The sequence below is a fragment of the Pogona vitticeps genome, chromosome 3 (assembly GCF_051106095.1).
Source record: "Pogona vitticeps strain Pit_001003342236 chromosome 3, PviZW2.1, whole genome shotgun sequence".
NCBI lineage: Eukaryota > Metazoa > Chordata > Lepidosauria > Squamata > Agamidae > Pogona > Pogona vitticeps.
In genome coordinates this window covers 204,515,554-204,530,375 of record NC_135785.1, presented here as the reverse complement: position 1 = coordinate 204,530,375, position 14,822 = coordinate 204,515,554, and the positions used below count along the sequence as shown (strand labels likewise).

The 14,822-nt window shown below is 38.8% G+C and overlaps 1 protein-coding gene across 1 annotated transcript in view; it reads right to left on the bottom strand.

Annotated features, from left to right (window-relative positions):
• The window catches only part of PAXBP1 (PAX3 and PAX7 binding protein 1), a 46,134-nt gene that overhangs the window by 13,540 nt on the left and 17,772 nt on the right, over window positions 1-14,822 (bottom strand). Inside the window, exons 6-11 of the mRNA XM_020796259.3 lie at window positions 13,862-14,082; window positions 12,222-12,411; window positions 2,826-2,949; window positions 1,556-1,655; window positions 859-974; window positions 15-214 (exon numbers count right to left, since the gene is read on the bottom strand). Coding sequence (XP_020651918.3) covers window positions 15-214; window positions 859-974; window positions 1,556-1,655; window positions 2,826-2,949; window positions 12,222-12,411; window positions 13,862-14,082 — 951 coding nt within the window. The remainder of the gene's footprint in view (window positions 1-14; window positions 215-858; window positions 975-1,555; window positions 1,656-2,825; window positions 2,950-12,221; window positions 12,412-13,861; window positions 14,083-14,822) is intronic.

The following is a 14,822-nucleotide window of genomic DNA, read 5'->3' as shown; positions in this document are numbered from 1 at the left end:
TAAATGTTTCTCACCTCCAGAGGATTCCATGTAAGTAACTGAAGTCTTATTAAAGGATTTAACAGCTTAGGTAGACAAAGACCAATGTAAGCATCCTTGTAAGAAGATAAATACTTAGAACGCCAGGCTTCAAACTGTGTCTTAATGCAGTCAATGGAGGAAAAGTTTTCTAACACATCTTCAAAAACTTTGCTAGACTCCTTCAAAATGCGATCTAGGATAGAAACATTTCATTATCATAAAAATAATAATAATTTAAGCTTCCTATTTCCTTTGGTGATGGGCCAGGGGTACAATTGTGCAATGCTGTTTACTAAACCAATTTTCAAGTAACTAAACTATCAAGAAATGTTATTACCTATATCACTGTCTTCTTTACATTAGCTAAACAACCTTTTGTTTCCCAAGTAACTGTTAGTCCACTGCAACAAAATAAACTGAGTCTTGGTTTTCCCCATCCACTTTTCAGAAGCTGCCTTTAACTTCATTTCTTCAGTTATACCTCAAGAGAACACTAGCTACATCCAACTAGTTACACCTGCTGGTGTAACTCAACTGGCATAAATCTCAGCTGAGAATTGCCGTAAGTTAAGCATAAGCCTTCCCTATTATGCACCAAGTTACTTGGCTTGGGAAACGTCTACAGTAACAATTCACTGGTGAGATTTAGGATTTAGGAATAGGATAACATAAGCTTCAATGTAAGATTTTTATTATAACATAGTTTGAACAGGATGGACAATGTGTTGCTCTTTAGATGTTGCTGAACTACAACTTTCCACCACCATTAGCTAAAATAGTCATTTAGAGTGATTTAGAGATTATGATGCCTTCTAGAGTAAGGCGTGGTCATCTAACCTCGTTCCATATTGAAGTTTGTAGTATCTGTTGAAGTTTCTTCATCATCACTGGAAAGGCCTTCAAGATGATCAGCCATCTTCCCAGATTGCTCTCTAGCAAGTCTACGACGAGCTCTGTTAACAGGAACACAAAACAAAATGTTAACATACGAATACCAACCTCTCCTGTATGATAAGATAAAAATACTGTTACAGAAGAAAAGCCTTTCCTTTTCTGCTGCAAACAGAGATATGAACCTCAGTTGAAGCCAATCACCACAATCTACTGTTCATGCTGTGTTAAACAGTTTTATGAGGATGGTGAACCACATCTATTTTTTATGTTATTGTTATATGCCAAATCACCTCTCAGTTATGGCAATCTTGTGAACTACTGACCTCTAAAAGGTCCTTTCATTAACATCCCTGCTCAAGTCTTGAAATCTAAAGGCTGTGATTCTTTATGATACATGTTTATTTATCTGAAAATCTGTAACTATGTAGGGAAAAACTACATCCCCTAATCAACAAAGACCACTACTATATGGCGTAGTTAAATACTATTCCAATAAATAAAAGGCAGGAGTGAGAAACCTATTGTTCTTCCATCTCCTATTAGCCCCAGGTACCACCACCAATGCTCCATGGAGCTGTATACCTGAATTGCCATGCCCCCCCCCCGCCTGCCCCATAAGGAAGACTCAGTGCTGCTGTACCTTCTAGCTTCCCTTTCAGCAGTCCGTCTTTTTACATGCTCCTGATACAGTGCTCTGTCTCGTCCAAAAGAATCAAGGTTTGGTGCCATCAGTGCTTTATCTGTAATAGTACAAACACTGAAATTAGAACTTCATCTCCTGTTTCAGAATGCATAATCATGACTGCACTTGTGTGTGTTTCTGAGAGCAAATCCTAAAATATCTATAATATAGTTGTAAAGCTGCCTATTCTCTTCCTCATCCACTCCCACAGCTAAAACAGATGTTATATTCTGGAAAGATTTCTAACTTTGTCAATTAGTGTCTTCATTATTGTGTGCAAAGTAAATAAAAAGGATAAAACCACTCTCACCACATATTCTGCACTTTTCAGTAAACAGAAAAATATTTAAAATCTTTTCATAACATAAACATTGTATTAGAGAAGACATGAGTATTCAGCATTTGTGAAAAAAGAGAAGAAAAATAAGTCCTTAGTACATCTATAAAGGGTCAGGTATCTGTTCTTGGTGAAACATAATTAGCAACAAGGATTAACAGATTTTCAGCTGGTATTAGACAATTAGCATTGAAGTGGGATATTCCTTGATATGTAATGGCTGCTACATGCTGCACATTAAAAGCAAGACAAAACTGGGAGCTGAGGAGGAAGAGAAGGCAGAGGGGACTGGTAGCGGAACATGGCCTACCAGTCTGGCACCAAAGAAAATGTAACATCGCAGGAAATATTATACTTACTTTTAACCTATCTTTGGCACAGTATGATTTATTAATTCTCTCCCATCTAAACTGTATAGTATATACAATGCATATATATATATATAGATATGCATTAAATGCAAAAATGCTAGCTCAATAATTATTTCTATCCTTGTAATGTTTAAAGTAAGGAAGGTTTTGGCAAACTGAACAGTTTGTGTTTTTAATTTTTAAACATCAGAAAGCCTTGTTACTGAAACAAAAATTGTTCGTAGAGTAGCATTAATGACTTTCCAGTTTAGAGAATATCTTGTAAAATGCTTTCAGGAGTGAACTAAAGTATATAATCACACATAATTAATCTGTAGAAAGGAATTAAAGCAAGATGGCACTGTTTTCAATCACATGAGACATACAACAAAAAAGGCACCATAGAACTTGAGCTCAGATTCTTTAAACTGACTTCCTTTCAAACATATTCAAATCAAACATGCTTTGTAGTTTAAGTTAAAACTGCACTAAGTAAACAAGGTTGTTTAATGAATAATAAAAACCTTCAAGATGGACTGACTTGAATGGCTTGAAAACTCCGAAGATTCATCTTTTATATCATCTTGTCGTCTTTGGACAAGGCGGGAAGCTCGCTGTTTGTACAGCTGGTGCATGGCTGATTCAAGTTCATTTATCAGGAGCACCTGTAAAAATATAATACTCCATAATAAAAAATGTCTTCATGTGAATAACTGTATGGGATACCATACTATTCCAAGGTGTACTGCTGCACTTTTGGTTGCATCACTTTCTTTTTACTATTCTATTTTAACAAGATATTGCTTTTGACTCAAGAAATGTGCATAAAAAAGAATTACAAACATGTTATCCACCTGAAAGCGTAAAAAGGGGCATGGAAAGAAGTTCACAAAAGTTATTATTAGTGTCCTCATCTATCACATGCTAATACTAGCAAATGGAAGCGAAAAAAGGAACATTTTTACTTTACACAAAGTTTTCCCATTTGCTCTGAAGCCAAGTACCACGTCCTTTAGAAGAATTAGAAAATACAGTACAGATACTACTCATTATATACAAGGTGCTTATATTGAGATTCAAAGCCCTGAACGATCTAAGGCCTTGCTACTTGTCTGAGTGCCTCTCCCTCAAAATGACCAACTTACATCTCACATACAAGGATGTTATGGGTGGCCACCCAGATCAACACCTTGAAACCGGGTCTTCTCTGTGGCGGCTGCATTGTGATGGAACTCTCTCTCCTGACTGCAACTGACCCCTTCCCTCCTTGGCTTCAGAAAACAACTCAAAACATGGCTGTTCACAAAGGGCTTTCACAGCCTTACCCCAAAATAATTTTGTGCTTTTGATCACCTGTATTCTGTGAATTTTGGAATTATTTTATTCTCTGTCCTAATCAACTATATTCCTAAGGCTTCAAGATTGGTGGAAGTGGGCGTTGGGCAAGAGACAATTATGAAACAATTCTTACAGTGGGAAATAGGAACTGGCCAAAATTGGGTGGAGGAAATTATGTCAGTACGTACTGTAACATGTTCATTCTCTACAGTGGAAGGAAAATCTTACCATGGCTTATTCTCTCTCATTCTAATATGAGGGTATTTTGAAATCAACCCTGTATGCCTTAGACATTATATAGAGGAAAGGACAACCCTAGAATGCTAATCTCATCTTTAAGTTACAGTCTATAAAAAAATAAACACAACAAACTGAAAATAAAAGAATTGAGCAATGATAGCTTTAATTGTAACCTTGTGTATTATCTACCATGGTAGGATAAACAAGAACATGCCCTTCTCAGTCTGTCCAAACACCAGGGAATGAAAAGCCCCACTAATCACTAACAGCATTTATGTTATTTCTATTGGTAATAACATTGGTAAAGGATGCTTTCCTTCCTCTGCAGAGAATAAACAAATTAAGTACTAATCCATCTTTCTCCCATAACAGAGAGCAGCCTTACCATGACACTTACCAAAACTTCAGTTCATTCCAAGGTGGGCTAAATGCTGCCAACCCTCACCATCAACAAGCCAGCATAAAGCATCTGAACTATCAATACACCAATTATTGCAATGCATCTCGTTTAAAGTGACCCCACTGTGCCCAACAAAACGAAAGCACCTTCCAAGTAGTGGCCCTGAACACATCCAAATGGATGACTCTAATTCTCATACACTGCTATAGTAACTGCACTCCTAGTAGAGTGAGTCATGATATTCTACAAGCAATCATTCTAGAGCTTTCATGCAATATGGCCATAGCAACCTTAATATATCTAGCCAAGGTGGCTCTTTTCACCTTCCCCCATATTAAGAGACTGGAAAGAAACAAACAGACCTCCTGAATTCCCTTGTCCTCTTAAGGTAGGTTTTTATGGCTCTTTGGATACAGAATAGACATGGGGACGAATAAAAAAATGAATGGCAATATTTAAAATTGCTGATTCATTATTCACCCCTTCGTATTCGTGACCTCCAGAGACCCCAAATGAATATGAAGGAATGAATACAGTATTTGTTTTTGTTTCCCCATACGAATGGCCTTCCCATTCTGCCTATGGGCCTGCCAATCAGTTGATTGGGGGGTCAATCAGCAGGCAGCCAGCCAGCCCCACAGCTACCTACCCCACAGCCTTTTCCCCACCCCTTCCCCTTCCTACCTTAGCCACTACTGCCGTCCATCGCCGACCGCCGCAGCCATGGCATGCCACAATGGACACTGGCTGCCCTTTGCAAAGATGGTGGCTATGGCTTCCTTTAAGGCAGGGAAGCTGCAGCCACCATCTTTGCAAAGGGCAGCCCGGATTCCCTTAGCCTGCCTTATGGGAATCTAGGCTGCCCTCTGCAAAAATGATGGCTGCAGCTTCTCTTAGGCAGGGAAGCTGCAGTCACCATCTTTGCAAAGATCCCTTAAGGCAGGCCATCACAGCAGAGGCCATCGCAGCGGACGGCAGTGGATGGTGACTGTGGAGGCCGTCGTGGTGCAGACTGCCATGGATGGTGGTGGCAGAGACTGCAGCAGCCAAGGTAGGTAGGCAGCAGGGGTAGTGGGAAGGGGGCAGACTGTGGGTATGGTCAGCTTTTTTTAAAGACAAAAAATCCCGATGAATCGACAAATAGATTCGTGGTTTGTTGGTTCATGGGGAGGAGAGTCATGCTTTGTCAACTCTGACGGACCATGAAGCAGGATGAATCACTTTTGTGGTTTGTCCCCATCTCTAATACGGAATTTATGCCATTCCGTCTCCAGCAGTCTAGAAATCTTTGGATTGAAATAAAGACAAAAATCACTTCCTGTACCTTATGCAAAGAACTACTAACCGTTAGAATAAACAATATAGTCTAAAATTATGAAGTATTTTTTCATTAAAAATATTGTGCCAGTTCTGATATTCTATGTGCTCATATAATGGAGATCAGAAAAAAGTAATTTAAGTGACAGATGTTTGAGGAACATGGTGCGTTAAAGATTTAAATGAAGCTTCTGCATGTACCTTCAGTACTACATGTAATATGCCAAGCAGTTTGATTAGTCACACCTCTCAAGAATTTGTTATCATCACTAAGAAGGTACTGAAGGGACTAACAGCAGAGCAGCTGCTTGCCTTCTGTTGTTAAAGGTCAGACCCTGTGCAATTCCCTCGTGGAGAAAAAAACAGATTGCAGAAACCATTGCCTTATGGGCTGTTTTACCGTTCATGCTCAACCAACCATGAAAGCTCACAATGTGGTCTTATAACATCTTTAATTTGGGTCCCCTGCAACATGCCAATAGCAAGATCTCCTGTTCAGAATGCATGTGTATAGATGGAGCCATGCTGGTCATGATGAATACTGTGGTGTGGATGGTCTTGACTGCTAATGCTTCATTTACTTTTTAAAACTGCTGACTTTGCTCTTCTGTCATTTAGATTTTTTAAGGTATCTTCCCTGTTCTTTGTGCATATGAAAGAAGATACTAAAGCAGATACATAAGAAGTGTTGCAACCTATCACAGTCTCTTAACTGTAGGTGGCAGTTTAAACCAAGCTGAATCCCATTTCTCTGACTGTTGTGTGGGATCAGAAAAAATCAGTGGATGGGGTCTTCTTAAAAGCATCCAGAGCCTTCGTGGAGGCCTGAATCTACAGGCTTGACAGGGATTTCCAGATATTTGGGGCCCAAGATCTTCATGGCTTTGTTCCTTAAAATTCAAAAGTTGTCTACCTACAAGAGGCAAGACGAAGACTGGGAGTTAACTTTTTCCCATGTCCTCTTCTCCCTCCTCGAAGAAGTCCCCTTCGTCTTTATTTGGAGGAGAAGAAGGGGACTGAGGATTTCAGGTCCCTATTTTCCAACGTGGGGAGGGGAGACAGGGATTGCTCCAGGTCTAAAAGCATTGTATTGATCTATTTTCACTTTTGTTCCCTGGGGCAGAAGAAGGGTTAGGCTAGCATACCTGCTGCATGCTTCAGAATGTCACCTATTCCCTTGGCAATCTTTTTATGCACCACAGAGTCAACGGCAACAATAGCAAGATGATTTACTTCAGATCATCCTTCAGTATGGATGATATTCATGGCAACTCTAAAGAAGATACAAGGAAGAGGAACGGTCCTTCTGTTGTTTTTCTTTCTCTCTGTTTTTCCAGTTAGAGGCTCTGAATGCACTTGTAAACTGGTGAGGGCATTTCCTCTTCATCCATCCATCTCCCATGTTTAACCTAGTAGCTGGTGAGAAAGTGACAAAAACTCCATGGCTCGTCAACTCAACCATTCACCGCCATTACCAGCTTTCATCCAAGAGTAGAACAACAGATTCAGAGATTGTGCACTGATGATGGGGAGTAGCAAATCTGGGGTTCTGTTGTCATTACTCACCCCTCTGTCAGTTGCTCCCTCTTGGTGCCCCAATGTCCTAAAAGGACTAGAAGGCTGGCATCTTGGGAGTACCACTTTGTAGGTTTCACTGTGATGCTAGGGGTACTACTAGCCCTCCCTCCACACCTCCAGATAGTAGGGCAGTGCCCTGCTCCTTGGTGGTGTGGAAAAGCCTGGACTGTCTTCTTCCTGTACCAATAGCACCACAATAGTAGAGGTGAAGAAAAGGGGAATGAAGTAGAGATGATGGGGTGGGGGAATGAAAAGAAGATAGCAAAGAAGAATGAGTTCTACCTAAGAGTAGAGGCAGGAATTAAACTGGAGTTTCTGGGATGGTCCTCTCCCACTAGAATGCAGCTAGGGCCCACAGGCTTGATTTAAAATTTCCCAACTTTCAGAGGTACAAACAAACAATGGTGTTATCTCCACTATATGAGAACCTTGTATTATTCACAGAAAGATTCCAATTCAGAAATCCCTCTACCATCACCATCCCACTTAACATATGTTTAACAGTGTCCTGTGTATTGTCCTGAAATTTTACAGAGGCTTTCTGGGTGAAACAAAGGTAAGAAGGAAAATGAAGTATCTGTTGAGTGAACTTGCTTCTGCAATAATGGTTTTTATCTGCTAAGCCACCATCCATTGAAATAATCATCAGAATACAAAATAATAAGCCAGCAGCCACAATTTTGATTACAATTATATCAATAAAAGTAAACTTCCAATTACCCTTTTAATCTCAGAGATACAGTGGTGCCTTGCTTAATGATTACCTTGTTAAACAACAAAACAGCTTGACGATGAAGTTTTTGTGATCGCTTTTGCGATTGCAAAACGATATTTAGATAGGGAAATTTCGCTTGACGAGGATCGATTCCCTGCTTCGGAAACTGATTTTTCGCTAAACGATGATTTAGAAACAGGTGATTGCGGCTCTAAATTGGCAGCCCGCTGTGTAAAATGGCTCCCCGCTGTGTTTTCAGGACGGATTCCTCGCTTTACAGGCACCGAAAATGGCCATCCCTATGGAGGATCTTTGCTGGACGCTGAGGTATTTAGCCCACTGGAACGCATTGAACCAGTTTCAATGCATTTCAATGGGCTCTTTCATTTCGCTTGACGAGGATTTCGCTGTACAGCGATTTCAATGAAACGAATTATCCTCATCAAGCGAGTCACCACTGTATTATTTTTTTAAACTTACTTTCTTAGAGTGCAACTTATATATATTTGCTTTTAATATATACAAGTTCCCTTTAAGGTGCATGCCTGCACACATGCCTCTGCACCCCTCATGCAGGGCTCCCGTGCACCAAAGTCATTGGTTCCAGCCCCTTTGGTTCCATTCCGGACAGAACCGGGGGGGGGGAGTCGTGCCCATGTGAGGCCAGAGTTCTGCCCAGCGGGTGCTAAAAATTAGAGGGAACACTGAACCCAAGTATATGTGCATAAATGTGTATTTTAGCAAAAAGGTGTGCATTCTCCTTGTAAGACCAATTTTGGCATGACTGCATCTAATACCCTTATCCAATGTTTCCTCTAAGCTGTGTGGGTGTCACTGGCCATGCAGTGCTGCACTGTGGTCATGGTCAATGGAGCCCCTGCCCAGCACTGGTGGAAAATCGGAGGGAACACTGCTCTTATCCTAACCAACTTTATCTGAAAAACATTTCAGTGGAACTTGTTTGGAAGTAACTATGTAACTAGTAGAACTCCACATAAGTCTGACAATGTACATTGTAGTTTGAAAAGTGAACAGCAAACCCTTTTTTTTAAAGTATCAGGTCAGATGACACAATTCTAATTCTGCATTTTTTTCTTGAAAAAACATCTAACATTTAAAGTTACAAACTGAAGTTTCTAAATACCAATAAAACTTTCTTTAAAACTGGGAAATTTTGAGGGTAGGGTATAAGATTGTTTATTCCATCATCAGCTCCTTTCCCTGTACAATTTAGATGAAATAATTCTAAAGACATTGTAACTACAATGTTAACTAATAGATAAAACAACAGCTACTGTTCTGGATCATGGCAGAAGCTTCCTGCTCGCCACAGCTTTTCATGAAGAAATGATTCATAAACAAGAGTCAAAATAAGGTAGGAAAGACAGAACATTTTAAGGGGAGAAAACCATGAATTTGTCTACAGCAGAATTCTCTCCCAAATGAACTGTAATAATATTTCATTGACAGAGACAACAGATACTAAATTTTGTGGAGAAATTCCACAGATAATCGTGTCTCTTCTCAGGATTTTATTTGACTTTTTTTAAATTATCTGAAATTTCCATAATTTCCATTCTACTTACATATTTGCCACGAGGAGTATGACCAGAGAGAGAAGGCTTATCATAAAACCACGTCTTATCCTTTCACAGGTATCATACATTCTATCCTCACTTCAGCAGAATTAAATATATCTTAGGAATTCAGATCACAGATTTGTTTTCTTTCTCAAATACTCAATTCTAATTTTCTCAATTCGGATTGGAGTAAAAAGCAGAAATACACATAACTGGATGTTTGCCAAACCAGGCAAGCAGCACAATTGCACAGTATGCTACTGAACTCCATCCAAGGCAAGCAAGACAATGTTATCCAACTCTGTCCCCTATGCTTCTTAAAATCCAGAAAAGTTAACTGTAATGATGCAAGGTGATCAGAATCATTCAGGTAGCAGCTTCAATATGCAAAACATGTGCATTCTCTGAGCTTTGCTGGAACCAGTGTTACTTTCAACCTTGCTTAATGTTGCTCCTTCTATATTCTGTTATTTGCTGTAAAAAAATTCTAAACCTTGTCAGAGCAGCAGACTTGTTCTAAATTCATTTTACTAGCAGAAACCGAATTGGCACAGAAGAGAAACCACTGATTCTTCCACTTACAGAACAAAGATATATATTTTTACTTCAAAGGTTCAGCATATTAAAAAAATTACCAAATCAGATTGAAAACTTACTTTTTAACTTATTTATTTTTCTGTTACACTTCTGCACTTGAATATTAACTACTTACTTCCAGTGTGCTTATAATTTAATTTAGAGATCCAGATTTAACTACTAATTTCTGTTTACACAGCAAGATATTCTGGCCTTCTTCTTCCCTCTCTCCATATCCAACCTGCTCCTACGTTTTGGCATGACTTCTGAAACAGCAATGCCTGTAGTGTGGGAAGCTAAATCAGTCATGAACAGAAGATATGTAACTGCAGTTTGGATTCTGTTTATAAAAATTCAGCATTTTTTAAATTTTTCTTGTCCCCTCAACCACCTCATTAGATAATAGATTCCAAGGATTTTACTTTATGTAAAAGTATTATCTGAACAAAATTTTCTTTTCTTACAATGTTCTTTAAGATGTTTTTAAATCCATATATTATATATAGTTGAGATTTTAAAGCTGAAAGTTACTCAACATCTATTTGTCATTCAATGTTCTGAAAGTCCATATTCCATTCCTTCCTGCTTAAAATTTGCTTATCCAACTGAAAATGGACTGGATCCACACCTGTGCTGAGTTTTGGCATTCTATCTGCTTTTTCCAATGGGAGGCCTACGCTGAATCCTGGTTCCCATTGTGAATCGAAGAATATGTCTGGATTTAACTCAATATATTCTAATTGAGTTTTCTTCTCTAGAATATGCTGTTCTTATCTGTTTCTATCAAGGAGATATTATCACAGCATTTAGATATAATGTCATTATTGATACAGTGCTGTCATTATAACCTTAAAGAGTGTTAAGAACCACATTCCTGCTCAAACAACTTACAACATAATATAACCAAGACCATATTTTCTCCACAGAAGAATTCTGATTCAGTTCTGTATAGATTTTGAAAGTTTTAATCTATAATAAAAATGTTTTTAACTTGCAGCCCAAACATGGCTATTTACTCATAAGGAGGGAGAGGATTTCTATGACATTTTCTCTGCAACCTACATTTGAACCCATAAACAAGTTCAAACATGCTTATGAGTAATCTTGCCTTTCTCATCAGTTTATTCATAAACATGTTCAAACCCACCCATAAACTCAAACACAGGTTGCGGGGGGGGGGGGACATGTCATAGAAATCCTCCCGCTATTAAAAAGTATGCCATGTTTTTTTTGATTGGGCTCATATCCGAAATGTGTACAGGACTATGGCCTTAATCCGACAATAAAGTTTTTGAATATTCTTTTCTGTATCTTTAACCATAAGCAAAGAGTACATACTCTTTAAGCACAAGCAAAGAGTACATACAGAACTACCAAAATCAGGCTGGAGAGGAAGAATAGAAGTACAGAGGTGCCTCGCAAGACGAAAGTAATTCGTTCCACAAGTAGCGTCGTCTTGAGAAATTTTCGTCTTGCGAAAAGCGGTTTCCCATAGGAATGCATTGCAATGCATTCTTATGGGAACCTTGCAAAACGAATGAATTATTTTCGTTTTGCAAGGCATCGGTCTTGCAAAAAAAAAAAAAAAGTACTGCGAAGCACGGCCACAGAAGAAGCCGTCTTGCAAGGCACCACAGTGATCCCAAAAACCATTCGCCTTGTGGGTTTTTCATCCGGTGAGGCATTCGTCTTGCGAGGCACCACTGTACGTACAAATACAGGACTTTGTAACAAATGGTCATCTTGTAGTAGTCGCTCATTAGTAGAAAGACTGCTGTTTCATTATTTTTACAGCTACAAGTTCCCTATAAAACAGTCAAGGATCTTAATATTCCACTAGAGAACTAGAGATTTGAATATACTTTTTAACCATTTCTAACTCCTAAGTAATTTGTGCAGACCCTTTATGTGCAACATTGCTGTACAGTTTTCCTTACAAATGCAAAAAAAAAAAAAAAAAACTGAATCTAACTTATTGCTGTGACCTATAATGGCTTGCCTGGATTGAAGGCAGAATTCACAACTTAAACGTCAAATCTGTCATTCATAACAGTGACTTACATTGCTTTGACCCCATTCAAGACCAAACCTTCAAATATGTGCTGAGTATTTCACTGGCACATACAAAAAAATATGTCTGAGCACAGGCTAAACTTTGTTACTGAAAAAAATGAATATATTTTGCATTCTTACCTTTTCACTGAAACACTCAAGCAAGTCTTGGACATACCCTCGCATTTCTTGCAGAAATTTATACCGTTCAGCAACACCCCCAGAAGACCCTTCCAGTCTTTCAATTGCCTTGGTAGAGTCATCACGGCTTTGCTGATGCTTCTCGTATTGTTGCTGATTTGCTTTGTGAAATTCTTTCATCGTGTCCAACCTAAAGGTCAATGGACATATACATTTACATCCAGAAGCCTATTATAAGATAGAGGATTATCTGTTACAGTTAACTTTCTTACAGAAAAAAAACTTTCAATATGGTATTAACACTTTGAATCTATCTCCAAAGGGGCAACCATGGCTGCTGTTTTTGTTGCAAGAATCCTGTGGTGGCTTTAAATAATAACACAATAAAACAGATATATTGTGGTATAAAACTTTTAATCCACAAAAGGTTATGCCATAATAAACTGGGCAGTCCTTGAAAACACCACAAGAACCTTATTTTAAAGCTTGGTTTCACTTTATATAAAAGTAGCTGCTCCAGCCGTGAATCATCTCTTCAAAAAACCCCAACACTCACAGCTTCAAGGCTTTTCCTTGTACATGGGACATTGAATGAACTAGCATGTCACTCCACACCCAAAAACACTGTCCACATTCAGATTAATGCTGCTTTCATTCATTTTTATCTAACCTATAATGTAACAGGGATCCTTAGTAAATATTCATCCACACAAAAGTGGTTATTTCTTCTTATTCCGCTTCAGTCAATTTCTGAATTGCCTGGGAACATTTATTTCACAAGATGAAAATAAACTATGTAAGTCAGTTTAGCCACCTCTACTATAAACTGTCTTTTACATACTTCCTTCAGATTCCATATCTTACATACAAGAGGACTATTTAGCACTGAGACGTACCACGGGAAGACAGAAAGCCACCTTTTACCAAGTCCAATTATTTCACCTAACTCAGTACTATCAACACTAACTGGCATTGTCTTCCCAGGGCTCCAGGAAGGATTCTTTCCCAACTATGTCTGGAGGTACCTAGGACTGAACTCAGAACCTTCTGCATACCAAGGAAGCATCCTGTCACTGAGTTAGGACTTCTACAAGAATACCTGTTGGTCTCAACAAAATTTAGAAGACATAGCAAGTTCTTATACTTTAACATTAAGAAGTCATAAACAACTCGTCCTAGATTAAACAGTGTCATTTTTTCTACTAATTTGACTCACCTTCAAATCATTATATTTGTTCACATAAGGACTCATGTGTTCAAATGACATTAGGTACTTCGGATTTCTAAATAATACAATATAGTATTTTAAAATATTTTTTAAAAAATTATTTTAAACCTCCTATCTAAAATGTTTACCTACTCAGGAAAGACTGATACATACTTCTCATAAAAACACGTGACAAGCTAAACATCAGTTCTTTCAATTTCTCAGTTACAAAATTATTTTCCTGTGTCCAGAAGGTGCCCCAATCTTCATTTCCAAAGAGGTCATCCAAGTAGCCTTTTGCATAGTTTTTGTTTTCTTCTTTTTTATAATGACGATACAGTCGGTGGCCTTCCGTTGATGAATTCCTGCATCTGCCCCCCAGACTGAAACTTAGAGGACAGGTCTTACATTTTAAGAAGTTGGTCTGCCCTACCTGTCTTTAAGCTGTTTCTTTACCAAATCAATAGTAACAGGAGTCATCTCATTACTGGGAGTTTTGAAAGGTACTGTGTTATCTGTTTTTTGAGATTTTGTCTCCGATGCTCCATAAGCAGCATATGTATAAGGAATGCCATAAGAGGAACCATAAGGCATTGTTTGGTAAGTATTCTGGTAGTATAGATTATTCACTTCTGCAGGCTGTGTTGCTTGAACCTACAAGAACAAAATGTTTGTGATACATAACAAATTGAGATCTTGAAAACCCTATTATAAAACTAAATCTGCCATGAAGGTGATTCAGTTTTGAGAAATTATCTCCCGAAGTTTACCCACCCAGTTATTTGTTTTTTCTACATGTATATATAAAACAAAAAAGGACATGAAAAATAGTAATTATTTGCATTGAAAAACAAAAGCATTTTAATTAAACAAGCTCTTCTTAGAAGATTTGACGTAATTAGATATACAATCCTGGTTAGTGTGAGCAGTGAACACCAGAAAAGGCGTTGACAGTTGGTGTGCAGTTCCCTCCCCCTGATGGAAAGACTGATCCTGAAAAAGAGACTGGGGAAGTAAAAGACTTGACTGCAGGGATGAAAGAGACAAGACTAACAAACGAAGGGAAAACCCCAGTAAAAGTAGGGCAATCAGGAGGGGAGGTTTTGACAGGAGAAAGAGTATGAAGGGGAAGGAGTTATCCAGGCGAGGTCAGTTGGATACCTGGGAGGAGGTGTTGACAAGGGAAGGAGAAACCAAAGAGGAATGGGTGGAAGTGGTAAAGGAGGACCCATGGACTGGTCAATGGGTCCAGTTCAAACTGCAGAAATCACTCTACGGGGGGGGGGAGAGACAGCTAAGTGTGACGCAAGGCAGGAGAGAGACCGTTTGGAAATGAAAGAATGAAACTGAGAATGGAAGGTGGCTGGGAATGGAAGGTGGCCATTTCGGCCTGC